The 27,370-nt window shown below is 42.1% G+C and overlaps 1 protein-coding gene across 2 annotated transcripts in view; it reads left to right on the top strand.

Moving 5' to 3' along the window:
- MMP16 (matrix metallopeptidase 16) overlaps positions 1-27,370 on the top strand; it is a 318,808-nt gene that overhangs the window by 181,056 nt on the left and 110,382 nt on the right. For both annotated transcript variants that reach the window (XM_040354587.1, XM_040354586.1), the window contains one exon: positions 20,763-21,067. In XM_040354587.1, coding sequence (XP_040210521.1) covers positions 20,763-21,067 — 305 coding nt within the window. The remainder of the gene's footprint in view (positions 1-20,762; positions 21,068-27,370) is intronic.

Raw genomic sequence — 27,370 nt, 5'->3', positions numbered from 1 at the left:
TTGTTAGGCTGTCGAGGAACTCGACGTGCCAATTTTCTCCATTCCCGTCAAGGAAAAAGAGAACATGCTCTCTTTTTGGCTCGTCGAGTTCCTCGACAGTTTCCTCGTCGAAAAATGTACACACGACCGGTTTCCTCGGCAAAAAAAAAAAACAGCAAGTTTCTTGCTGGTTTTTGCCGAGAAACTCGGTCGTGTGTGTACGAGGCTTAGGGGGAAAAAGCTGCCGAGCCGGTTCTCGGCTTTCCCCTCGGGTTTCCCATCGGTATAAAGTCTGCCGGAAAACCCGATCGTGTGTACGGGCCTTTATAGAGACTTTTAAAATTTTAGATCAGGACAGCTAAGGTTCGTGACTTACCTTTTTCAGGGTTTTTTTTTGGCAGTTTTTTGTTATTGTAGTTTGGTAGGTTTAGCTTATTTTTATAGATGTTGTATAAGGCTGGCAAAAGATGTATAGGAATTCGGACTGTCCAAACTTTGATCCATCTATGGCCGTTCCTTTTTTAGAGGAGTCGACCTAATGATCATCTCCTCTTGAATGGGAATTTTGGAAAACTTGTGTTCGATCAGTGCATGCAGCCAATCGTCTGCAGTGCTGATCAGTGGATTCTGGAAGGGGAGAAGTCTCACTGTCCGAATACAGTAGCGCAGCTGGGAGGATTCCCATATCCACCTCAAATGTGTGGATGGCGGAATGCATTTTTTTGTTTCTTTTGATAATTTATGGCCGTGTTCTCCAAACTGCAGTCCAAAGTCTAGATAGTCTAGATCAGAGGTCTCCAAACTGTGGCCCTGGGGCCAGATGCGGCCCTTTGCTTGCCTTTATCTGGCCCTTGGGGCACCATTCCATCCACTGACTCCAACAATGGGGCATGTGGAGCACTATCAAAAGGGCACAATACCTTCAATTGATACCAACGATGGGCTACTATTCCTCCCACTGATAACAATGATGGGCTACTATTCCTTCCACTGACACCAATGATAGGCTACTATTCCTCCCACCAACACCAATGATGGGCCACTATTTCTCCCACTGACACCAACGATGGGCCACTATTTCTCCCACTGACAGCAACGACGGGCCACTATTTCTCCCACTGACAGCAAGGATGGGGCTATTTTTTTAATTGACACCAACAATGGGGCACGATTCTATTCACTATTCCTATTCTTCCAGGGCATGGTTTACTCCCATTGGACACCGGGACATTTTCTACTCCCACCAGCCCTAGTCTGGCCCTCCTAAAGTCTGAAGGACAGTAAACTGGCCCTTTGCTTAGAAAGTTTGGAGACCTCTGGTCTAGATAGTCTTTGCTAGCCTTTATCTGGCCCTTGGGGCACTATTCCCCAAGTGATATGAGGTACTATGTCTTCCACTCACACTAACAATGGGGTACTATTCCTCTCACTGATACCAGTGATGGGGAAATATTCCTCCTCCTTCTGACCACCAACCCGGAGGCAATGTTTATTGTAATTGATGTTGGGCCTTTGAAATTTTCTACCCCCACTGGCCACAATCTGACATTGTCTAAAGTCTGAAGTACTGTAAATTGGCTCTTTTGTTAAAGTTCGGAGACCCCCTGCTCTATGGTCTGCTTTGCAGTCTACAATATTAAAAATCAACTTTTAGGGGTATGCAATTGGGAAAAGCCAGCACATCCCAGCAATGCTTAATTGGATTGAGATCTGGAGAATTTGGAGGCCAGGTCAACACCTGGAACTTTGTGTTTTCCTCAAACCATTCTTGAATAGAGTGGTGATGGATTAGAATTTCTGTTTTAGTTGGTATATCTGCCCCTGCTAAGTATTCCTTTCTTTGTGTCCTCTGACCACTCTCAAGGGACCGAAAATGAGTTGTCACCAGAACATGAATTTAGTGGAAACCTTCCCGTGGAGACAACGACCTAAAGAGGATTTGGTTCATTCAAGAGATTTCCTCCCACATACTATTGGTTTCACAGGAAAGGGGTTTTAATCAGTCCCCACTTTATACAATATTTTGGTTATAGAATTAAGCCTTGTACATGCGGTACAATTGTTAGAAGGGGATTGTCTGTTGACAGACTGTTGTCCTAAATTCTTACCGTTAGTACGCTCCTTTTGACAATTGTTGTCCAGTTTCGGCCAACAAATGTTGCAAGGCAGGCTAGTAAATTTTCGACAGACAACGGCTCCACGTCTGATTTTCGTATATGGTCAGTACACAAATCTGTCACACAAAAGTCAAAAGTACAAACGCGCATGCTCGGAATCAATGCTCATCAAATACGAAATTAGCAGAAGGTGCCCAAAGGGTGACGCTCGAGCTGAAATTCCTCGTAGTACTTCACTATGTTCGTATTTGTGGCACGACAATTGGGTAACGTTAGTATGCAAGACAAGATCCTGGCACACGCCCTTTTGACAAAATCAGACGATCGGTTGGCCAACAATCGTACCGTGTGTACGAGGCTATAGAGTGCAACTGTGGCCAAGCAATAGACGTATGAATATTTACGCATTCCTAAAGAGAAGACCAAAACTTAATATATTACCACTTACCTGTCCTTAGATGCAGTGGCTGCCTTATTATATCTTTTCTTTTGTTATTTTGTCCTTTTAAATAAAACCATATAATGATTCAGCTGCTATAACCTCCTGAAGAATAATCAAAGCTGGCCCTTATTTCATCTCTTGGAATTTGGGATGGAAGACATAATATTGGGCCAACTTTCCACTGAATTTGATGGGAATTGCAATGCGTTTGGGAAATTATAAAGAAAATATTTGGCTGTATAGTGTAGTGCAGATATTCTGACTGCAATGCCATCCTGCTTACTGTATATAGTCTGTTTTCAAAGGGGATTAATAATAAATACCCTTCGCTTATTAACTTAATGAACATGTGTAACAGCTGATGTGCGGATTACACTCCTCTCTGGAAAGACATCCCGCAGAGGAATAAACCCATTGGCTGGATGGAATAACGTTAACGATTTATAAAGTGCTGTCATCTCCTGTGGAGCAGTACAAAGTCTTACTCAAACTGCCCATAGACAGCAGTTGGAAGATCCTATTGCTCAACTGTCTTACAAAACGTGTACCCTAAACAGAGGCATGATCATATTTCTTGAACAGGTTAATACAGTGAGCAGATCTATCTAATAATACACACTTCAACAAATAGATGTTGACTGATCTATTGCAATAGGAGTAATCGATCAAACCCGTTTAATTGATATGCCACAAATGGGGAAGTGGATTTTGATTGATGGTTAACCACTTGAGTCCCGGCGTTTTATTTATTTTTTATTTAATTTTTTTTGCACATTTTAAATATCATTATAGGCCTGAAGATTAGTTAAAACTCACAAACCTTTTATATTTTCTAAAAGCAGACGCCCTAGAGAATAAAATAATGATAGTTCCAGTTTTTTGTCACACAATATTGGCATAATTTATGAAGCACAAAAAATTTAGTATAAATGTACTAAAGTTTATTTTGGGGCACATAAACACAATTGCCCAATTTTTTCGTAAAATATAAAAGATGAGGTTGCACCAAGTAAGTAAATACTCAACATGTCAAGTGTTAAAACTGCACGTGCCTGTGAACAGGCAACACTTCAGTACCTGGTATTTTCCATAGTTGATGCTTTAAAAGCCCCTATAGGTCATCAGTTTAGAGTCACCCAGGAGCTCTGGTGCTAAAAATATTACCCTTACTGCGGAATGCACGTGATATATAAAAATGTGCAGGGCAATTGACATTTTCTTAGGCACCCCAACACGTGTTTTTGTATGTATGTATGTGGGGGGGGGGTGCTTTAACACTTGTATTTTTTATTTTATTTCTATCACATAAGAGACCAGTAGTCCCCTATGTAATAACATATAGGTGACAGGTTCTCTTTATGAAGTAGATATTTGCCAGGTCACCATGGATCGACACAAAGTAGCATCCAAACGGGTAGTTTATTGCATGATTACAACATAAGAAGAGTGCAATGTTTCGTTGTGCAGGTCTCCTTCGTCAGGGTTCATTATGGAGACATCCGGGGTCTATTAGATATGGTTTGGTTTTAACAAGAAGTGAATGGAGCCTCAATGACCTCTGTAGCTGCAAGGCAGCAATTCATCCTCCAGATTCACTGCAGAAGTACTCAAGTCTTTCATCTTGCCCTTCCCGTCTCAGTCTTTCAGCCTGGGCCGGATTTTAGATTAGTCATGCTAGGTTTGTGCCTATAGGTGTCACTGTGGGGCAGGTTTGGGACCTCGACTATGTTGCAAGTGCTGTTGTCAGAGCTCCAACAAGATGGGCCTGGAAAATAGGAGGACTTGATCTATGCAGTGTTTGATGAAATTAGTCATGGGTCTAGTTAATCTGATCACATGCCTTTTCACAAACTAAAACTCGTTAGGGAATGGGTGGCTTTGCCGCTCTAATTTCAGATATGAATTCTGCCTCTCATGCTGGATGAATTTAAAGCGAATGTTATCCTAGAAAAAAAAAGGCACTACAGCCTTTTTTAAAGAATTTTAATATGCTTTGTAATGTTACTATTTATTTTGGTGCTGCCTGTATTCAATAATACCTGGTTGATCCTGCCTATGTTCCTCCTCCTGAGAAGAATCTGACCACACTAACATGGCTGCCGATCCATGCTAGCGTAGTCAGTTTGTCTTGTGTCATCTAGTAGTTTGTACAGGCACACTGTGAAGTGCACAGCGTGCCTGAACCCCCCCACCTATCTATCTTGCCTTGAGTTGTGGATTCCGCTTCAGCTGCTCCTTCACTGCTGTGTAGCTTCCGGGTATACTTGCGTTTCATTGCCTTGGAAACGTGGGCACATGGCAGCCAATGTCATTTTTTCCAGTGATTTAAATGCCCCAGAGCAGACCCATCCACCAGGAGGTCCATGAATCGCTTGGCAAAACACAGCAATCACTTGACCTGCACTTCAATGAGAGAAAACATATTACATGCAAGGTTTTTTTTTCCTTTTTTTTTTAAGTGGAAGCACACCCGAACACTAAAATCTCAAAAACAACTTGTATCCACAGTCTAAGACTAACCTATCTAGCCCTATAAAAAAGAAATTGCTATATATACCTTTTTTGAATCCAGTCTGGTCTCCAGCGGCAGAAGCTCTGCAGAGGAGAGAACCGACGATGGCTGTGAAATGCCTGGTAAGTGACGCCACCCATTACTATGGGGCTCCTGTTGTCGACTGTCTCTCCTGTACTCAGAGAAGCCACTGCTGACAGCTCAGAGTGGGACTGGGCCGGAGCAGCTTCAGAAAAGGTATGTATAGCAATTTCTTCTTTACAGGGCTGGATAGGTTAATTTTAGATCGTGGATGCCTGTATTTTTAGAGATTTTAGTGTAAGGGGGGACTTCTACTTTAAAGAAGCACAGATGCAAGATATGGTTAGATTTATTAATGTAAAAAAATGTTTTAACAATGTTTAAGGTTACAACTGCTTTAACAGTTAGGATGTGCGTTGCATGATAATGGCTCCTTGTTGAAAAAATGCTGCTGACAGTCATCACCTAGATGAAATTCTTAAAGTGTCATTAAACCTGCTTTATTAAAAACTGTTTCGTATTTTCTGTTTATACGCATTCAGTCACTACAGGATTTATTTTCTGTATTCTGCAAAATACTGGTTGACCCTGCTGTTCACTGTCCCTTCCTTGTCTGTGTCCCTACTTCAGCCTGAGATTATGTAGACCAGCAATTGCCACATCTACTGAGCATGCTCCAGTTTCAGTTCCCTCCTAAGCTGTTTATTTCCTCCTTTTTCTCTTATCTGTACAGCCTGCATGACTTCTGAGTCACACCTGTGGGTATATACACTATGGATAAATTAACGCCCACTATCTCCCTCTTCCTCAATGCCCACTAAATAGCTAAACACTATGGGGTGGGATATTACAAGTTGACTGGTGATGGCATCACCTCCCTGTAATTTCTAAGCACATTCAAACAATGGCTACAGGCTAGAGGGGCGTGAAACGCGCTGTGATTGGCAGAACCTTCCCCTAGATAGCCTATCCCATTTTTTTTTGCACAAACATAATAAAGATCTGAGATCAAATATATATTTGCATGATTTAAAACCTTCCTTTGACATTAAACTTGAACTACACTGCATCTATATCATACATTATTTTTTATATATTCACAGCAAATTCCCCAATCCATCCATGTCTCTATGCTTTACTTTTGCTGAGAAATCACTTTGAAAATCACCCCCTAGTGCTTCTGGTTATGGCCACCTTGGGCAGATGATTCAGGTAGCATTTACTTCCTGGAATCCATCTGCCCTTAGCTTAGGAAAGTGGGTGTGCTTGGCTGAGAAAACACAGCTTCTGAAGACTCCTGGGATGTATGCCATAATTTGACCAGGCCAGAATCCAGGAAGTAACTAAAGAAATGTAAAATAAAAGTTTAAAACAAGGAAATATGATATACTTTCCAATCTATTTACTAATTGTAGCAGCAGAAGGATTAACAATATTGATTTAGTGAGTGAAGATTCCCTGTAATTATGTATTGTTTCATTGTATTTCGAAGGCTGTTATGTGTTTTTTTTTTTTGTTTCGTTTTTTTGTTTTGTTTTTTGAACATGTGATCAGCAGCAGAAGACTAGAAGCTCCTCCTGCTGATGTTTCCCTGCAGATGGGCTGGGAAAGAGCTGGGTCATATGACAGCTGCATATCAATTAGGGGAAAAAAGGTACTTAGTGCATGCAAAACTGCTTTTTCAGTCCTAACACTTGCTCCGCCAGCAGCATTCTCCTACACTCATGTGGTGGACTGTTCCTTGATCTCCCTGCATCAAATTCAGGACTGTGGTTCTGCAACCAACAGAGCATAAGGGAGAAGAGGCTGTGGGGACCAACCACCAGAGGATAATAGAGAAGAGGCTGCGGGACTAGTCTTGCAGCACAGAGGGAGCCGGAGAAAGTGGTTTAGGTAAAGAAGTGCTATTCTTGCTCCCCCAGACCAGTGGTCTTCAAATTATGGCATTTTGTATGCCTGTATGTGGCCCTTGGGGAACTGTTCCTTCCACTGACTGATATGGAGTATTATTCCTCCCACTGATCTTTTCTCCAATTGACCGCAATGATGAGGCACTATTCCTCCCACTGACGCAAATGATGGGGCATTTTTCCTTCCACTAAAACCAATGATGGGGCACTTATCCTTCCATTGATAACAACATTGGGGCACAATTACTCCTCCTACTAACCACAAGTGCTTTGTAATTTATTTTACTCCCACTGACCACAAATCCTCAGGCATTGTCTACTCCTGCTGTCTTTTCTACTCTTCCTGTTCACAAACCAGACCCCCTAAAGTCTGAGGCCCCGTACACACGACCGAGTTTCTCGGCAGAATTCAGCCAGAAACTCGGTTCAGAGCTGAATTCTGCCGAGAAACCCGGCCGTGTGTACACTTTCGGCCGAGGAAGCCGACAAGGACCTCGGCGAGGAAATAGAGAACATGTTCTCTATTTCCTCGTTGTTCAATGGCAAAAGTCGGTCCGCCGAGTTCCTCGGCGGCTTCCACACTGAACTCGACGAGGAACTCGATGTGTTTGGCACGTCGAGTTCCTCGGTCATGTGTACGGGGCCTGAGAAACTGTAAAGTAACTTTTTTACTCTGCCTGGGGTTCTGCTTTAAGGCCGGGTTTACACAGGTACGACACGAAAGTCGTACGACTGTGGATCTTACTTTGCCTTGCGACTTGTGACTTGCAACTGAAGTCCCACATCCTTTCTGACTTCAGTGAGTAACTTGTATAGCGCTATAAATGCAAACTTAATCGCCTCAAGGCGCTTTTTGTATCCAGTGTCGTCCTGTGCCTTCAGAAGAGGTGGATCATAAGTTTTTTCCTAAAGGCCCGACGGTTTTCTTCCATGCAGATGTCCGTGGGTATATCGTTCCATAGCCATGGTCCTTGGACTGTGAATCTACGTTCTCCTTTAGATTTGTAAACGGGGATCCAACAATGCCAGGCACCATGGGGACAAGGTGGTGCTTTGAGTTGGGGGGTGGTATGGTACAGGAAGGTGGGGGTGATCTCTCGTCCCCTCTCTTTTCCTGACCTGCCGGGCTGCGTGCTTGGATAAGGGTCTGGTATGGATTTTGTGTGGGACCCAACACAGTTTTCTTCTTTTTTTTTTTGGCGTGGGGTTCCCCTTCAAGATCTTCAGAGCACAAGTCGCATTCCAAAGTCGGATCAGTTAAGACAGCGATCCGAATTTGATCCATCTTCAGTGATATTCAATGGGCTGAAATAGGATCAAAGTCGGACCAAAGTAGTGCAGGGAGCATTTTCAAATTCAGACTGACTTGTGTCGGACCAGTTAAGACGGCTCTCAGAGGGAAACATTGATTTGCACACGTCATACGATATGAGCTCCCAATGTTGGAGCACTTGTCTTACCAGTGTGAACCCAGCCTAAAGGAAAAGTACAGCCAAAGCTTGTTTTGACTGTACTTCTCCTTTGAATCACAGGAGTGCAGTTTGTTTTGTACTCCTGTGACGCACCTTTGGCTGACTTCACAGAGCCTGTCCAGGCTGGGGAAACATTGCGGCCATATGGTTGATCTGCCCAAAAGCCTGGAACGGCAGCTCGCTCAGAGAGCCTCTGAGAGCCTGAGCCAGCTGCTTCCACCCCCCACAGCTCAGTGCTCCATTGGGTGTGGGGGAATAGGGGGGCAGAGCAGACAGAGTTGACTGTCAGTCACCAGCTCTCCGCTCACGGAACATTGAGAACTGAGCGATCAGCGATCTTTGATCACTCGTTTCTCAGTCTTTGAGCCAGTGGGGGACTGATGCTGCATCCATCTAGGTAAGTAGGGTTTCTAAACAGAAAACAAAATTCACTTTTAGGTGTGTATTGAGCTCTTTGTCTGGAGTTTTGCGTTAAAATTCAGAAATAGCTAAAGTCCAGAAGTGGAACGGTATAGTTATGACATCTATAAATAAAATCCTGATATCATTTTGAACAAATTCATCCCACCATTAAGTACCATTATATGCAGATGGTGTTTCTTTCTAAGCCTAGGAATGAACAAACTTAGTCTAGAGAGCAGACAGACTGCAAAGAGATTAATAAAATAACCCAATGGGAAATGTCGGGAGAAAAAAAGAAAACGGGAAAAGTAGAAAATGAAATCTATATTTGACTAGAAGCAATTCATTTAAATCAATAAGCCATACTGCGAGCTGGAAAAAAAACAACCAAAAAAAAGCCTTATTTCAGCTAAGCTTTGATTGATGCCAGCTGGAATGAAAAGATTCAGGTGTAACAAATCATAGAGAATTGTAAGCTTTTTATTTTTACGAGACCCTGACAAATCACGTTGTATACCCTAATTAACTGATTAGAATTGCTGGTGTTTACAGGAGCCTGGTTATGAATGCATGTCAGTGCTGAAGCATGGAAGGCAGTGTTTGAAAATCCTTAACACTTCTTTGTATATCACTAGTGAGGCTTTTCATCACTCCTCTGCTATCCTCTTTTGTCACATGTAAAGCGTTGTCACAGTAAATTTCCATCAGACACCGAGAACGGGGATATCTTTATTAGGGTGATTTACTTTGAGTAGTGGCACAGCCTACAACTTGTCTTATTGCTGCAAAAAATGCAAAGTTGGGAAAATCTACAAGAGTTCATGCATGATTAATGAGACCCTGATGCTAATTGCCAGGTAAAAATTACAGAAATATCAAATATTTTTAAAAACTTTAGACTAGGAAGTTTCTCCGCTCTAGGCTACTGCTCCCCGGCGCCACGTGAACCCCATATGCAGGTGGGGAACTGAGCCATGCATATACTCTAACCTGGAATAGGCTGCTTGAAGTTATCCAGTGTGTAGCAACTTCCTTGTATTCCTATGTTAATTGCTTATTGCCAGGGGTCAAGTCCTGGGGAAAAAAGTGTGGGAACTCCCACCCAAGATCCACTCCCCCACCAAAAAAAAAAATGATACGCTCATATGCATAATTACTAAACCGCATGTTTTTTCTAAATTCCGCGGTAACTCGCGCCAGACCTCCGCAATATCTCCTGGGAACAATGACAAAAGCTCCCAGGAGACATTGCGGCATCGAGGAAGTGACGGAATACCTGCACACTACCCGATGAATCTATATACAGGAAGCGGGCAGTAACATAAAGGATTACTAAGGTGCGCCTCCCCTGACAGTGACTAGAGCTGGGCATCGCCGCTTAGTGAAGGATTGGCTCGGGCGGCTCGGCTGCTCTCGGCTGCTTTAGTCCTGCAAAGGGAACTGAGTTCCTGCTGTGAAAAAAGTGCAGGAACTCCGTTCCCACGCGTTCCCGCAGGACTTGAGCCCTGCTTATTGCATTGTTTTTCCTTTCCATAGATTATTCTTTATTGACTTGCAATGTGCTTCTAAACTTACTAGTGAATTAAAATTCCAGAAAGTGTTGATTTCCCCAACACAGCTTCGTTCCCTCTTTGTATTTCATAGCCCTTTTCTCTTTTCTGGGAGTTTCTAATTATGGCCTTTGCTAGGCCAAGCTCCTCCACTCCTCCCCTTGCCTACCTACTTAACCTTTTAGTGAAGATGAGTACTATAGGTATCACTATAGTTCTGAGCCCGATGGGGCTGCTGACCTCATATCCAGGATGGCACCACCCGGTAACAGTCTCAGGGATTTTAGATGTATACACAATGGAGGCTTTTACAGATAAATAATATGCAGTTAACTACTTTCTGCCTGCCCAGAGTAGTTTTACTATGGGTAGGAGGCAGCTGCAGGCCAAAAAAAAATAAAATGTGGGAAAAACATCATCATCAAACACCTTTTATTTAACTTAATTTTCCAAAGAAATTACCAAAAATTACAACTTCAAGATATTTGTTATTGCTACTTACTAAATACTGTACTGCAGACTGTCTATATTCAGAAAAGTATTAATTTTGGAGATATTTGTACTGTCCTAGCATTTTAAGGGCCTCAAGAAATGAAATAAGCTGTCAGTACATCAGGACTGATCAATTTTCAAACATATAGACCATAGTTTGTAGATGCTAGAACTTTCACACAAACCAATCAATATAAAATTACATGTAATTTAGCATCACTGAGAGCTTGGGCCCATCTACGTACAGCTTACAGATGGACTGGTCCCACAGAGTCGTTTAAATTCCCCATAACAGCCATTCATAACCTAATCACGGACATCAATCTCACTTCTTGGAGGGACAAAGGTATAACTTACCTAGAAGATACAATAGAGGGCCCTAACATGATGTCCTTTGAAGCTCTGCAACAGAGGTTCAGCCTTCCAGCTAGTGAAAGATACAGGTACATCCAGATTTCCAAAATGCTCAAAAAATCTCCTCAGATTTTTACCCACATTCCAGTCCAGATGACAAAGTTCTTTCTCCATCCGTCCACTAAACCCAAGGGCATATCTATCTTATACAAGGGCCTACAGGAGAAAGACACATTAGTCAAAGAACATAATATTATAGCTTGGGAGCGAGACTTTGGGGTAAGTTACTCAGTTCAATCTTGGGCAAAATCCATAAGGATTCTGACGGCCTCCACCAGGAGCACCAATCTCCTTGAGATGCACCAGAAACTGTTACTTCGTTGGTACCTCACCCCCCATCGCTTGGCCAAGATGTTCCCAAACGCCAATGCAACTTGTTGGAGGCAGTGTGGAGAGAGGGGTACACTTTTCCACATAATGTGGGAATGCCCGAACATCAGGGCACTATGGTCACAGGTAGAGGGCGTTCTGGCTGGGGTCTCGGACTCCTTCCCACCACTTCATCCTGCCATGGCTATACTGTCCATGGGTATTGATGCAATCCCTAAATCCCAGACAATGGTAGTTTCACACATTCTATTAGCCACCCGCCTAGTAATTCTTAGACATTGGAAGAATATAAATCCCCCCACAATGGCAGAAATTATAAACACGGTGCACACTCACAGCACCTACGAAATCCTCCATGCTTCGGCTTTGGGAAAGTATGAAAAGATCAACAACTTATGGGCTCCATGGCACATTAGACACAGCAGCAAATAGGTAGTTGGAATGCACTATAACAATAATATGAAACAAAGGTGGGTCATGGTCAGCTAGGGCGTACAACAATGTTGGTAGTGTCAATGTTAATGGACAACAGCCTTTCTGTCCTGTTTTTGATACACTACTCTGATATTTCATTCTTTACTTTTCTCTTCTCTTTATCTTTTTGTTCTATGCTTACTCTTCCTTTATTCTCCTCGAATTTATGAATACAAGCATATCTTTTGTCACAGTCATATCACTCAAAAATCTGCCACAGCGGGAGAGACTTGGGGGGTGAGAGTGGGGGTACGAACCATACTTCCTATATAAGGAGCTGGCCTCCGCGACCATAGAGAGGGATCGCAAGGGGCTAGCTATGGCTACCTACCCTAGGAAAGCCTCCCGGGGTCTCCACACAATTTTGGGACACATGACACTGCAAAAGAATATGAACATGATACGCCGCAGAATGTGTTAATGTGTACTGATACCTATCGTTCCAATGATTTGTGATACTGTACTCATCTAAATCTTATGTATATGTCTACTTCTTCGTTCTGTAATGCATATACTACTTTCTAATGAAAAATTTAATAAAAATTATTGAAATATAAAATTACATGTAAAATTACATGTAGCCAAAATACATTTTGGCTTAAAGGAGTTGTAAAGGAAAAAAATGTTTTGCCTAAAATTAATGTCTGCAAGGTAGACAGACAGAATAGTGTAATGATTCTGTTTAAAAACAAGTAAATACCTATTAAATTCCTTCATCTATATCACCTCCGGCGTTCTAGTTTCTGTTCTCTCATTCACTTCCTGGTTTGCAGCGCTCGTTCATGTAAGAACTACATTTCCCAGTATGCATTGTGGCACGCCCAGTAATTCACACCTCCTTGAAGTCTCTAACACGTAGAGAGCATCCTGCCGCACAGATGTAGTTCCCAGGAGGGGGCGAGCATGTCACTGACCACCGCAGTAAAGTCTCCCTTCACGGTGGTGAGTAACAATCAGACAAGCAGGAAGTGAACAGAACAGAGAAGAAATAGAGCAACTTCTGAGCAAAAACGAACAATGAGGAAGTGAAAAGAAAAATTTCTGCAGGTAAAGGATGCTTAATATGAAAAAAAAGTTTCCTTTACAACCCCTTTAAATGTATGAAGACATTTAATTTTATTAGATATGTTTATCAGGTCTCAAAATTTCAAGTCCTGAGCCACTAGCCAGGCCTTAAGAGTTACTCACCTCCCGTTGTCCCACCCAACCACTGCCTCTAATTCCTCCCCTGAACACGCCCTCCTAAATGATCTCATGAAATTACACTGTTAAATGTTTTATGCAGAATTAAGTTGCACAAATAAATATTAACAACCACAACTTTAACAATATTAAAATAAAGCATAACGGTGCCTATCGGTGCAGCCTTATCGGTGTCCATCAGTGCAGCATATCAGTGCTGCCTTATCAGTACAGCCTCATCGGTGCCAACTCTTTAGTGGCTATCAGTGCCATCTCATCAGTGCAGCATATCAGTGCTACACACCCGCCCTCAACTAGCCAAATGCGAGCAGAAATTGTGAGGGTTGTTTTTATCTCAGACAGTAGAAAAAAAAAAAAATATATATATATATATATATATATATATATATATATATATATATATTATAATATAATTTGTGCTCATAGGTTTACATACCCTGGCAGAATTTATGATTTCTTGGAAATTTTTCTGAGAATATGAATGATAAAACAAAAACATTTCTTATTGTTTGGTGGCTGAAGCCATGTATTATCAATAAACTGTTTACTTTTTTTTTAAATGCATAATGGCAACAGAAACTACCCAAATTACCTTGATCAAAAGTTTATATACCCTGGTGATTTTGGCCTGATAACATGCACACAAATTGACACAAAGGGGTTTGAATAGCTATTAAAGGTAACCATCCTCACCTGTGATCTGTTTGTGTGTAATTAGTGTGTGTGTATAAAATGTCAATGAGTTTCTAGACTCCTGACGGACCCTTGCATCTTTCATCAAGTGCTGCGCTGACGTTTCTGGATTCTGAGTCATGGGCAAAGCAAAATAATTGACTAAAGGATCTGTAGAAAAAAGGTAGTTGAACCGCATTAAACAGGAACGTGATATAAAAACATATCCAAGGAATTAAGAATGCCAATCAGCAGTGTTCAAACTCTAATCAAGAAGTGGAAAATGAGGGGTTCTGTTGAAATCAAACCACGATCAGGTAGAGCAACTAAAATTTCAGCCACAACTGCCAGAAAAATTGTTAGGGATGAAATGAAAAACCCACAAATAACTTCAGGTGAAATACAGGACTCTCTGAAAACATGTGGTGTGGATGCACAATAAGGGAGGCACTTGAAGAAAAATGGGCTGCATGGTCGAGTCGCCAGAAGAAAGCCATTACTACGCAAATGCCACAAAGTATCCGCTTACAATATGACAAACAGCACAGAGACAAGCCTCGAACCTTCAAGTCAACAAGGCCTATGGTGAAAGGTACACCATTCCTACTGTGAAACACGGAGGTGAATCGCTGATGTTTTGGGGATGTGTGGGCTACAGAGGCACAGGAAATTTGGTCAAAATTGATGGCAAGATAATTGCAGTATGTTGTAGAAAAAAATAAATACTGGAGGAACTTTTGCATTAATCAGCATGGAGGCTGCACATGGGATGTACTTGGATATTCCAACATGACATGGATCCAAAAAAAAAGGCCAAGTCGACCTGTCATTGGCTACAGCAGAATAAAGTGAAGGTTCTGGAGTGGCCATCTCAGTCTCCTGACCTCAATATCATTGAGACACTCTGGGGAGATCTCAAACATGCAGTTCATGTAAGACAGCCCAATAATTTACAGGAACTGGAGGCTTTTTGCCAAGAGGAATGGGCAGCTTTACCATCTGAGAAGATAAAGAGCCTCATCCACAAATACCACAAAAAACTTCAAGTTGTCATTGATGTTAAAAGGGGCAATACACAGTATTAAGAACTGGGGTATGTAAACTTTTAAACAGAGTCATTTGATCAGGTAGTTTCTGTTGCCATTATGATTTAAAAAGAGTAAACACAGTTGATTGATAATAAATGGCTTCAGCCAAACACTAATCATAAATGAAAGAAAAGTTTTTGTGTTATCATTCATATTCTCTAAAAAATGGCCAAGAAATCATAAATTCTGCCAGGGTATGTAAACTTATGAGCACAACTGTGTGTGTGTGTGTGTGTGTATGTATCTGTGTGTAAATATTTATTTATATTTCAAAATTTTCTGTCTTTTTATATATATATATATATATATATATATATATATATATATATATATATATATATATATATATAAAAGTGGTGATCAAATACCACCAAAAGAAAGCTCTATTTGTATAAAAAACTAAAAATTATCGAAATGTAATTGGCGTACAGTGTTGCATGATCACGGAATTGCCAGTAAAAGTAGCAAAATGCTGAATATCAAAAAATGGTTTGGTCATGAAGGGGGTAAAACCTTTTGAAAGTCAAGTGCCTCCCATCCAACTACTGTACATAAACAGGCGGGTGGGATAAGTGTAGTTTTGTGAGGCCATATGGGTACTTCCTCCCAGAAGTGCCCCTGGGGGGTGCATGGTGGAACGATATGTGACCACTGTGTCCACCAGACACAGTGAATACCTGATCTGTGTACCGGCTTTTGTGCTCTGCCATGGTATGACCAATCACCAGAAGGAAACAATGGATGTCATTCATGATGCTGTTGCTTACTACTGTGACCTCTTTAGTCACAGTGATCACATGCCCTGTACCATGTGGTAGCTGTGGCCAGTCACAGCTATCACAATTGTAAACAATGACATTACCACTGTGCAGCCTATTTTAAAGTGGAGGTTCACCCTAAAAACATTTTTCTAACATTACATTGTGCTCACTTCCAACATTGACAGTATGCTGTTTGTTTTTCTTTTTTTTGCTGTACATACTGTCTTATAGCTATTTTCCCCCCGGCTTCTGGGTAGTGAATTCCCCCTGGGAGTGGGCGTTCCTATGCACAGGCTAAGTGATTGACGTAATGACAAAAACTTCCCCCCCGCGCATAAGGCGCGTCACCAGTTTCCGAAAGAAGCCGAAGCACTATTAATGGATCTCACTCTGATTGCTCTAGCCCGGCTTGAATTTACAAAGTCTCAGTGTCTGTAGTAGTATTTATGCTTGAAAAATATTTTGTGTGCCAAATTTTGCTGCTTACAGTTTCCATTTTTTTTTTTTGGAAATTTTTTAGTGAGCAGAATTACAGTCCTTTTTTAATGCAATAATACGATTTAATTATTCTCCTAAAAAGCTTGGCTTCCTTTGCAGTGTTCACATCCAAATTGTTTCTCTTCCAATCAGTTTCCTTGTTCTGTCCCAGATTCCAGGCAGCCTTTCCACCATCTGACTACTGGTTTAGCTTAGATGGAAAATAATAGCTGCTCTGCGTGGACTACCAAAGGCATTTCACCAATAAGTTAAAATCATAAAATGTTTCAGAGAGCTGTTTGTTATACAACCCCCGTTATTTTTTCATACTCCTTTTATTCTGTTACACAGTGATGACCATAGGTGTGCGCAGCCTATTGCATTAGGGTGTGCACCCCAAAGACCAAACACACACTACCGATCACTCATGATGTTCATTCAGAAAGAGAAGGGGCCGGTAAATTACATATTTACTGGCCCCTTCCCCACTCCTAAAACATCCCAGCAGCAACAGCCGATAGGAGAAGAGTGAAGCTGGCAGCGCTGCAGGGGGGGGGATGGGAGCCAGGGCAGTAGGGGGAATCTGTGCTGCACAGGGTGATTAGGGTGTGCCTGGGCACACCTGGCACACCCTGTGCACACGCCTATGGTGATGACATATGCGAAGGACAAAAAAAAAAAAAAAAGATTAATTTAGGCATTCTTTGGTCCATAGGAGCTTGCTGTCTAATATCCATACCACAAACCTACAGATGCAACATCTAGTCCAATTTTGGGGGATGATGAATAACATACCATAAGCAACAAAGAAAATGTGTATCAAAATACAGTGCACAGCAACTTTCTCTTTTATCTACTAGTCCAGAGTGTGCCTGGATGTGAAAATGGCGCCGATTGTACCCAAAATAAACAAATTTACTGTACACTCTTCCCTGCTTCAATATCTTGTTGGCGAGAAGGAAAATAAAAGGGAAATAGATAGACAGAGATCTATCTATCTATCCATCTATATACGGTATATATATATCTATTATGCTTTTGTAACCATCGTGCCCAAAAATATTAATATATATATATATATTAAAATTTTTGGGCAAGATGGATACATATATATATATATATATATATATATATATATATATATATATATATATATATATATATATATATATATATATTTTACATAAACAGCAAATCCTTTTATTTCTCCATTAAAAAAGCCATAGTTCAAAAACATAAACTAATTTGAACCGGTTTTGTGTCGATGTATTTTGTCAGAGGTTGTCTTTGCTCTTCATCTCTTTTTTACCTGAACAATATTTAGTTTGTAAGAACACTGTTGTAAACATTTGTGATGTTTTTTTTTTTTTTTTTTATTATTTCCATATTTTTTTTTAACCTGGGTCACATACCTGCACTGCTGATTTCCTGCAGCATCTCCCTGTCTACATGCTCTTGCATGACATTACTCATGACAAGTGACATAACAACAGTAGAACGTTCATGTGAAATGTACATTGGTGCAGAAGCCCATGTGACAGGGTGACATAGCAGGAGAACAGGTATAGTGTTTAGTCACCCCATAACAGAAAGTCCTTGAGCAAGACTTTCAGCAAATACCACTTTAAAAGGTAAAACTTAAAAAAATTCTTTAAATCTTTTGAAATCACTTTAACAGGTTAAAATTTAAATGTTGTGGGGTTGGGCTTACCTAATGCTTTTAGAATGGCTGTTCCTGGGATAAAAACTGTACATGTAAATCCATTATGGTCCAAGTGAGGAATTGAAATGGGAATATGCATTGTGAATTGATGATTGAACAGGGGTACCGCCCCCCCCCCCCCAAAAAAAAAAAACAATTCAACTTCAAGAAGGAAACCTACAAACTCCATCAGACCATTGTGGACCGTAAACCCAGTACCCCAGCGTTGCAAGCCAAGAGTATTAAGCAATCAATCACTATGATAATGAGAGGCAAGTCATCATCACCATCAGCACTGACACACAAAAGGAAGCGAGACCTGCAAGATTGATGAGTTCCAGAAACTACTGGCTAGCAGAAAGCTCAGTGATTCCCTCAGACTGATGAGACTGATTTAAGCCAGATAAAAAGTGTTTTTGGAGAAGCTTAGATTGGACAGAAGTTTATGCCATGGAAATAAATTATTTATGTATCGTCACTTTGTGCAGACAAGCTGCCACGTATGAATGCCGAGCAGAAGGTCTCACATCTGTACAGCACTTGCCGTTTTTAACATTTTTTTGTTGCTGTAACTGAAAGTGTAACCTAAAGTATATTATGGGTGTGAGAGTGGTTTACACATCTCAGTCCATATTCTTAAAGGCTTATCTAGAGGAGTTTTATTGGTAAATGACCGTATATTTTCACTGACGAAACATAATTTAGTTATGCATACATGAAATTAGGTTTTAATAGTGATAATTTTTTTTTTTTGCTGTGCTATATTTATATGATCTTAATTTTGTATATGAAGTTTAGTCTTTGTGAGGTCAGTGCAAGAAGCTTTCTGTTGAACTAGTGTGGGGAAAAAATCATGAAGGATATATAATTTGCAGTCTCGGTTGACCTATAAATTTGCCCTGAGACAAAAATGTGGAATTTAGTAGAATAACTGTTCCGAACTGATAAAAGATAGCACAGCATGGATATGTAATAAACAAAACATGTCTTCCACCACGCATCAGGGGTTTTGTAGAGTTTTGAGCTGGCAAAGTCTCCATTCCTGGGCCCACATCTCACCTGGTAGCCAGGCCTTTATACAGTATATGTGAGTGGACTCTCTCTCCCTCTCCCAATCCCTCTCCCTCTCTCCCTCTTTATGCGCCTGCTGCTGGGAGAAAAGGCTGACTGCTGAGAGAACACTAAAAAAACTACAAGATCTGCTATAATGGGAACACATTTTGGGGTGTCTTTGTTGGTGGCATGGATTTCTGTGTGATTGCTCTGGCAAGCAGTTTTGTTTTATGCTATGGACTTGCTGAAAGCAAAACCACCTTGCATGGTAACTGGTTAAATGCCTTGCTGAATAAAAAGTGCAGGACAAACCTGTTTAGACTGTTACTAGGTGTCACTCTATTGTGTCTGGTTTGCTGTTACCAATACCAGTTGAGCCCATCTCCCTGTCTCTTTTCCATGAACTCCAGTCTAGCCAGTAAAGTATGTTTAAGAATTTATACCAATTTTTATTCTAAAGTAAAGTCCCTGAACTGAAAAAAGTCTGTCCATGTATGTCAGCAAAACATGGTCTTAGGGCTGAAAGCATGATCCCATTCAATACACTACAAAGGCTCCAGGACCTGACCATGATTTACCAACCCTGGAGAAAACTGAAAATCCAGTTTCCTTTTGAAAAACGGAACCCCAAAGCCCATTAACCCGCTTTTGCTATCTATGTGTGTGTGTTGAATATTTCAAAGGACAGTGGGACATACTGTATAATATAGCCTTAGGTTTAAAAAAAAAAAAAGAACTGGTAAGTTTGCCTTGAGATATCCCATTCCTCCCTATGGTGCATACATATGAATAGCCTAGCATTGTAGTAGGTAGTTTAAAGTGTTTGTTAATGCACTTATACAAGACTACACCAGACCCTCTATTAGTGGCTGGCATAGCACACTGTGTAAGTTGTTTTTAAAAACAAGTGTTGTAAATACTGAATTTCAGCCATCTTCAGGCCAATCACATTACTCGTGGCCACTTTCCAGCTCCGATGGATGTCTTCTGTGGGAGGGGCAGTGATCTCCCTCTGACATCAGCAGGCGAGATCACGTGGCCACTTGTCTCCTCAGCAGAAGCCATCCATCAGAGCTGTAAAGCGTCCGCGAGTCACGTAACCGGCCTGAAGACAGCTGAAATTCTGTATTTTCAAACTCCTTTTTAAGAACATCTTACACGGTGTGCTATGCCAACCTCTAATAGAGAGGCTGGTAGTGACAAATGTAACTTTTTATTTTAGAATAATAGTGGCAGGGCCAGGCCAGATACAGACAGAGAGTAAGATGACAGGCAGGAAGGATGGAGGGGGTGAGGCAGTAGAGAGGAGAGCAGAGAGCAGGCAGTGTATGACGGAGGCACGCACTTTGACCAAGGTGATCAGGATGAAGCAGCCCTGGTCATGGTGGGTTTAGAGAGGGGATACAGTAAGTGCAGTGTTCAGGGTTTCTTCTTTTACAGTTTAGAGGGGGGCAGATTACTGCACTGTGCTGTGTAATCTGCTTTAAGGGACCAGGATCTATACAGTATATGTTTTATTTTTTTGGGTTAACAAGTGCTTTAAGACTTTCCTATGTGCATAAACCAAAAGAGAACAGCTAGAAGAAAAGGTGGCTGATAAATCAATTTATAACACATATGGCAGCACACAGTCAAAGGGAAAAAATATAAAAGTTACTCATCAACCTTTTTGTATATTTTTCTTTTTCCAGTATAAAGAACGTTACACCAAAAGTGGGAGATACTGAAACACGTAAAGCCATTCGCCGTGCCTTTGATGTCTGGCAGAATGTAACTCCACTAACATTTGAAGAAATTCCATACCATGAGTTAGAAAATGGCAAGAGGGAAGTGGACATTACTATTATCTTTGCATCTGGATTCCATGGGGACAGTTCACCATTTGATGGCGAAGGGGGATTTTTGGCGCATGCCTATTTTCCGGGACCTGGAATAGGAGGGGATACACATTTTGACTCTGATGAACCATGGACGTTAGGAAATCCCAATCATGATGGTAAGATTTTCTCTTTAATTCATTTACTCTTTCATTCGGGGCTCAATCCCACGTGTGTTAATTATAAATAAGGAAATGCTCATTAATGTGGTTATAGCCTTTATGATGTGTTTTTGAAGCATTGAAAATGTATCAAGAGTGTTTGTTAAAGCGGTAGTTCACCCCCCCCCCGACACATTTTACCATCGAGACAGGCATTGTAGCGCGAGCTACAGTATGCCTGTCCCGATTTTTTTAACCCCGTACTCACCTTGTAGTCGTCCATCGTAGATTTCGGCTCCCGCGGGGAATGGGCGTGCCTATGGAGAGGGAGGATGATTGACGGCCGGCCCTGGCACGTCACTCTCCCCGAAGACAGCCGGAGTAGGTCTCGGCTCTTCACGGCGCCTGCGCACAGGCTATGCGCACGCGTCGTGAAGACCAAGCCTATTTCGGCAATTTCCGGAGAAGCGTGACGCGCCAGAGCCGGCCGTCAATCATCCTCCGTCTCCATAGGCACGCCCATTCCCCGGTATCTTCGATGGACGACTACAAGGTGAGTACGGGGGTAAAAAATTCGGGACAGGCATACTGTAGCTCGCGCTACAATGCCTGATTTTAAGGTAAAATAAAAATAAAAAAAAATTTTCCCGTCGATAGGGTGAACCCCCGCTTTAAATGCCCATGAAAGTGTTGTTTATCTAGACGGGAAGTGCTTAAAGGGGAAGTTATATAGAGGAAATTATCTGCTTTTAGGTGTGGTTAGGTTGTGGTGTGATAGTAGCCATTTTTGTGCATTCTTTGCCAGAAGGATTTGTATACCTTGATCTCTTTGACACTTTGCTTAGTTCTGCTCAATTTTGCTTAGACAAAAGACTTGCCTGGCACAGTCGGTATTGCGTTCTGGCTTGATGCTTTTGCCTGCGCACAAAAGCAGATGGTGTTACTACATGGCTGCTCTGTAAAACCAGGAAGTGGTTCTCTATTTTGCAGTGCACTCTGGGATACAGGAATCTCCACTGACTCTCCCTCAGCACCCAGCTAACACTTTTTAAATGTTTGAATAGCATGTCATACTATAGGTGTGGTTAACGTGCAGTTATGGAACGATAACATTGAAATGAATGGAGGCGGCTGACAAGTTTCAATGCCTTATGAAAGCAATATGCTGTTTAATCTTTAACATAATGCTACTGCTCATGTGTGTACTGCACACACATATATAGCTCCTAGAATGCCAAATATTTAAATATTATCTACTATTTAAGGTTGTGGTGTAATTATGCGTCTAAGCTTATAAAATACTGACCAGTAATGCAGATTTTCTAAACACAGTGATAGTTTAATTATATTAAAATGTATATATTTATGCCTATGTATAACAACTCATTGAAAGCCATGCAAAAGACAAACAAAGAAAAACAGCACAAGGGGTTGATAGTGTAGTAGTTAATAAAATCAGGTTTATTATAAAAGCAACAAAAGTAATGCATCATAAATGTGGGAGTAATGTAAGGCAGAACTACAATATCCAGGTTAACCGGCAACATATCGGGAGATCCAAACCATGGCCAGGGGTAACTGCAATGCATGCCTGGCAGCCCAGATCCGTCATGTCAGGGAGAACACTGCGTCCAGACTCCACCCCCCCAAACCTCCTCCACCAAACGTGACATCAGAGTTATGCAAGTATGCATTTTGGGGAGGTCAGCTGTGTTCTCCCTGGCGAGATGGAAGTTCCCTTCCCATCTGAGCTGCCTGGCACATATTGGCCCGGATTCTTAAAGCACTTACGCCGACGTATCTTTCTATACGCCGCGTAAGTGCACAGATGCGCCATAGTATCTATGCGCCTGATTCTCAATGCTAGATACGCCTGAAATGTGGCTTCATCCGACCGACGTAAGTTTCCTACGCTGTCGAAGCCTGGGCGCAAATTTACGCTGGACGCAAGGGGCGCTTCCATTGATTTACGCGTTGAATATGCAAATGACTGAGATACGCCGATTCACGAACGTACTTGCGCCCGTCGCAGTAGTATACGCCGTTTACATAAGGCGTACGTCCGGCGTAAAGTTATTCCACCTATAGGAGGCGCATCACATGCAAAGGTATGGACAACGTATTTTACGCCGTTTACGTAAGTCGTACGTGAATGGGGCTGGGCATAGGTTACGTTAACGTCGTAGGCATTGAGCCGTCGTATCTTAGGGAGTAAATTCAACGTGATTCTGAGCATGCGCGCGCATGCGCTGTTCGTTCGGCCCATCATTTGCATGGGGTCAAGCTTCATTTTAATGGATCACGCCCACTTACTTCCTACTTTGAATTAGGCGGGCTTACGCCGGACAATTTACGTTACGCCGGCACAACGTTGGGAGCGAGTGCTTTGTGAATACTGTTCTTGCCTCTCAATGTTACGTCGGCGTAGCGCATATGAGATGCCCTATGCCCGCACAAATATACGCCATTCTACATGAATCCGGACCATTGTAGTTAACCCTGGCCAGGGTTAGAAGCTTCTGTTATGTTGCCGATCATCCTGGATCTTGTAGTTCTGTCCTCCATTGCTCCCACATTTGGGAGTGCATTACTTTTTAATAGCTTTTTCAATAAACCTGATTTTATTAACTATTGCACATCAGCCTCTTTACTGCATTGGCTGACATTTGGTAATTTTGGGCCAGATTCACAAATGAGATACAACGGCGTTTCTCCTGATACGCTGTTGTATCTCTGTTTCTATCTATGCGACTGATTCATAGAATCAGTTACGCATAGATATCCATAAGATCCGACAGGTGTAATTGTTTTACACTGTCGGATCTTAGGATGCAGTACCGCGGCCGCCGCTGGGGGGAGTTTGCGTCGTAAACCAGCGTCGGGTATGCAAATTAGGAGTTACGGCGGATCCACGCCGTTTTTTTGCATTCGCTACGTCGCCGCTAGTCAAGTTTCCCGTCGCAAAGTTAGTCATTTTTTGGTGGCCTAACTTTAGTCAGCAAGTGTATTGCTGTCTAAAGTATGGCCGTCGTTCCCGCGTCAAAATTCAAAATTTAACGTTGTTTGCGTAAGCCGTCCGGGAATACGGAAGTACGCTACGCGCGTCGCTGTTCAAAAAAATGACGTCGCGGCGCGCAAAGCACGGCGGGAGTTAGGAAACGGAGCATGCACAGTAGGTCACGCCCATTTGAATTGGCCCGCCTTGCGCCCATTTGAATTGGCCCGCCTTGCGCCAGAGGCCTCGGGCGTAGTATTCATCGCAAGTGCTTGGTGAATCAGGCACTTGCGATGAAAAATTGCGGTGGTGTAACCTATCTAGGATAAGTTACGCCGCCGCGATTCTACGTGAATCTGGCCCAGTATCTTTTGTTTAGTAGATAGGACTACCTTTCTCACACACTGACACATATGTTGTTGTTTCATGTACATCTTGCCATGCAGATCTTGGAGGATTAGCGCATATCCTACTTGCACTTGTTTGCATTTGCACTTTTCATTTCCTTTCTGAGCCGTGGTTGACTGTTGGTATCTTCTTTACACTGAATGCAATGGGCTGCATTCAGATTAGGAAAAAAACATCTGAATGCCTAAAAACATGGTATTTTTGGCATCTGTGTGCAAGAGCTCAAAGTCAATGGCCAACATGAACATAATGATAGGTTTAGTGGAACGCTGTTATATTTTGTGTAGTTTGATAAACCATATATTTCTCTCAGTAGCGGTTTTCTCTATGGAGTACATTCATAGACTGTAGGGTGGTGTTTGCATCAACTTGGAGTTGCTCTTTGTGTTCCAGTTTCTTTTATTGTCAAACTGAAGAGATTACTGTGATGTCCGCGCTGTAAAGAATCATGAAGACGTCTGTAAGGGTAACACACATATACACTGTCTGTGAATATTTAATTGTACATCGCTGACTGGTTACCAACATTTATCAAGAACATCACAGAAGATTGACACTTCATTTTCTTCATCCTGAGAGAGAATCCAAGCCGAGCACTGTAATATTGTTTTCAATTTTTCCCCGGCATCTGTCATGCAGCATGCTGAAAGAGAATGACATATGTTTGATTGGAACTTTCCCTTTCAATAAATCATCCACCTACTGAATTCTTTTAGATAACAAAAGAATGGGAAGCATTCCTAGATAGTATGTTATGCTCCGTTTTTTGTTGTTTGCTGCTCAGATTGTATTTTGCACTGTTCTGCTGTGAACCTCCAAACAACGCCAGGAAAATACAGAAAAAAAAGCTTGGTGTAAGCTGTAGTTATGTATTCATTCAAAATAATGACTTGAAACCCGTCTTTATAGCGATGCCCCATAATCTCTTGTGTGCCAGAAGTGAGTCTGAGGATGGGCTAGCCCAGTGTTTCTCAAACCAGCATACCACCTGGATTGCGAAGGGTTACCACCAGCATGGGACCCAATTTACCCATGATCTCATGTATGGGGGAGCTCTGACATGAGGGGGATCTGACGTAATGGGGGAAACTCTGACATGAGGGGGATCTGACGTAATGGGGGAGCTCTGACATGAGGGGGATCTGACGTAATGGGGGAAACTCTGACATGAGGGGGATCTGACGTAATGGGGGAAACTCTGACATGAGGGGGATCTGACGTAATGGGGGAAACTGACATGAGGGGGATCTGACGTAATGGGGGAAACTCTGACATGAGGGGGATCTGACGTAATGGGGAAACTCTGACATGAGGGGGATCTGACGTAATGGGGGAAACTCTGACATGAGGGGGATCTGACTTAATGGGGGAGCTCTGACATGAGGGGGATCTGACGTAATGGGGGAGCTCTGACATGAGGGGGATCTGACGTAATGGGGGAGCTCTGATATGAGGGGGATCTGACGTAATGGGGGAGCTCTGACATGAGGGGGATCTGACGTAATGGGGGAGCTCTGACATGAGGGGGATCTGACGTAATGGGGGAAACTCTGACATGAGGGGGATCTGACGTAATGGGGGAAACTCTGACATGAGTCCCTTTTAACATGAAGAGGGAAATTCGATGTGATTGTCAGGACCTCTGATGTGATGAGGGCTTTTGATGTAAAATTTATTTACTCAAGGCAGTATAAATTTGTCCAAGACTGGGGTGCTTCAAGATTGTGCATGGCTGAAAAAAGGTTGAGCTAGGCTGGGTTAGCCAACACTATGGGGGTTATTTATTAAAGGCAAATTCACTTTGCACTACAAGTGCAAAGTGCACTTGAAATTGCACTGAAAGTGCACTTGGAAGTGCAGTCGCTGTAAATCTGAGGGGTAGATCTGAAATGAGGGGAAGCTCTGCTGATTTTATTATCCAATCATGTGCAAGCTAAAATGCTATTTATTTTCCTTGCATGTCCCCCTCGGATCTACAGCGACTGCACATCCAAGTGAACTTTCACTGCAATTTCCAGTGCACTTTGCACTTGTAGTTTGCACTTGTAGTGCAAAGTGGATTTGCCTTTAGTAAATAACCCCCTATGAGCCAAACAGGCTTACATACTGCATTGTACAGCTCTGGTCATCCCAACACGGGGGACTGGAGACAGCTGTGGATTTTGTAGGGGGATTTGTTTCATCCCTGTGTATCATCTGAGGCTGTTCGATTCACTGGGTATACAACCACTTTAATAAACGGAAAAGGGAAGATCTGTTCAGGGAACTTGGCATTGATTGCATAGAAATGGCTTAACTAATGTGCACCACGTCCCTAAAATTCACAAACAACCAAGGCAAGTATAATGCCGCATACACACGGTCGCTTTTCGGCATGAAAAAAAACGTCATTTTTCAGCATGTCCAAAAAAACTAAGTTTTTCCAACTTCATCATTAAAAACGATGTTGATGAACAAAGCGCGATGACGTACAACACGTACGATGCCACTCTGAAGGGGAAGTTCTATTCGTCTTTGGGCTGATTCCTTGTTAGTAAAAGATGATTCACGCCTTTTTGTCTGTTACAGCGTGATGAATGTGCTTACTCCATTATGAACGGTAGTTTTACCAGAACGAGCGCACCCGTCTCATAAATTGCTTCTGGGCATGCGCGGGTTTAAAACGTCGTTTTAGCCCACACACGATCATTTTTTACAACCCGAAAAACGATGTGAAGCCCACACACGATGATTTTAAATGACGTTTTTAAAAATGTCGTTTTTTTTCATGCCGAAATACGACCGTGTGTACGCGGCATAAGACCTCTTAAACATTGTAGCAGCGCTAAGGTGCCAGATGTTTTTTCCGTGCTTTTCGGGCACTACCGGGGCAGATTTTTTAAGGTCACATGACAATGTGACCCTTAAAAAAAAAAAAG

The sequence above is a fragment of the Rana temporaria genome, chromosome 5 (genome assembly GCF_905171775.1).
Source record: "Rana temporaria chromosome 5, aRanTem1.1, whole genome shotgun sequence".
In the NCBI taxonomy this organism is placed as follows: Eukaryota; Metazoa; Chordata; class Amphibia; order Anura; family Ranidae; genus Rana; species Rana temporaria.
This window is presented reverse-complemented; position numbering and strand designations above follow the sequence as displayed.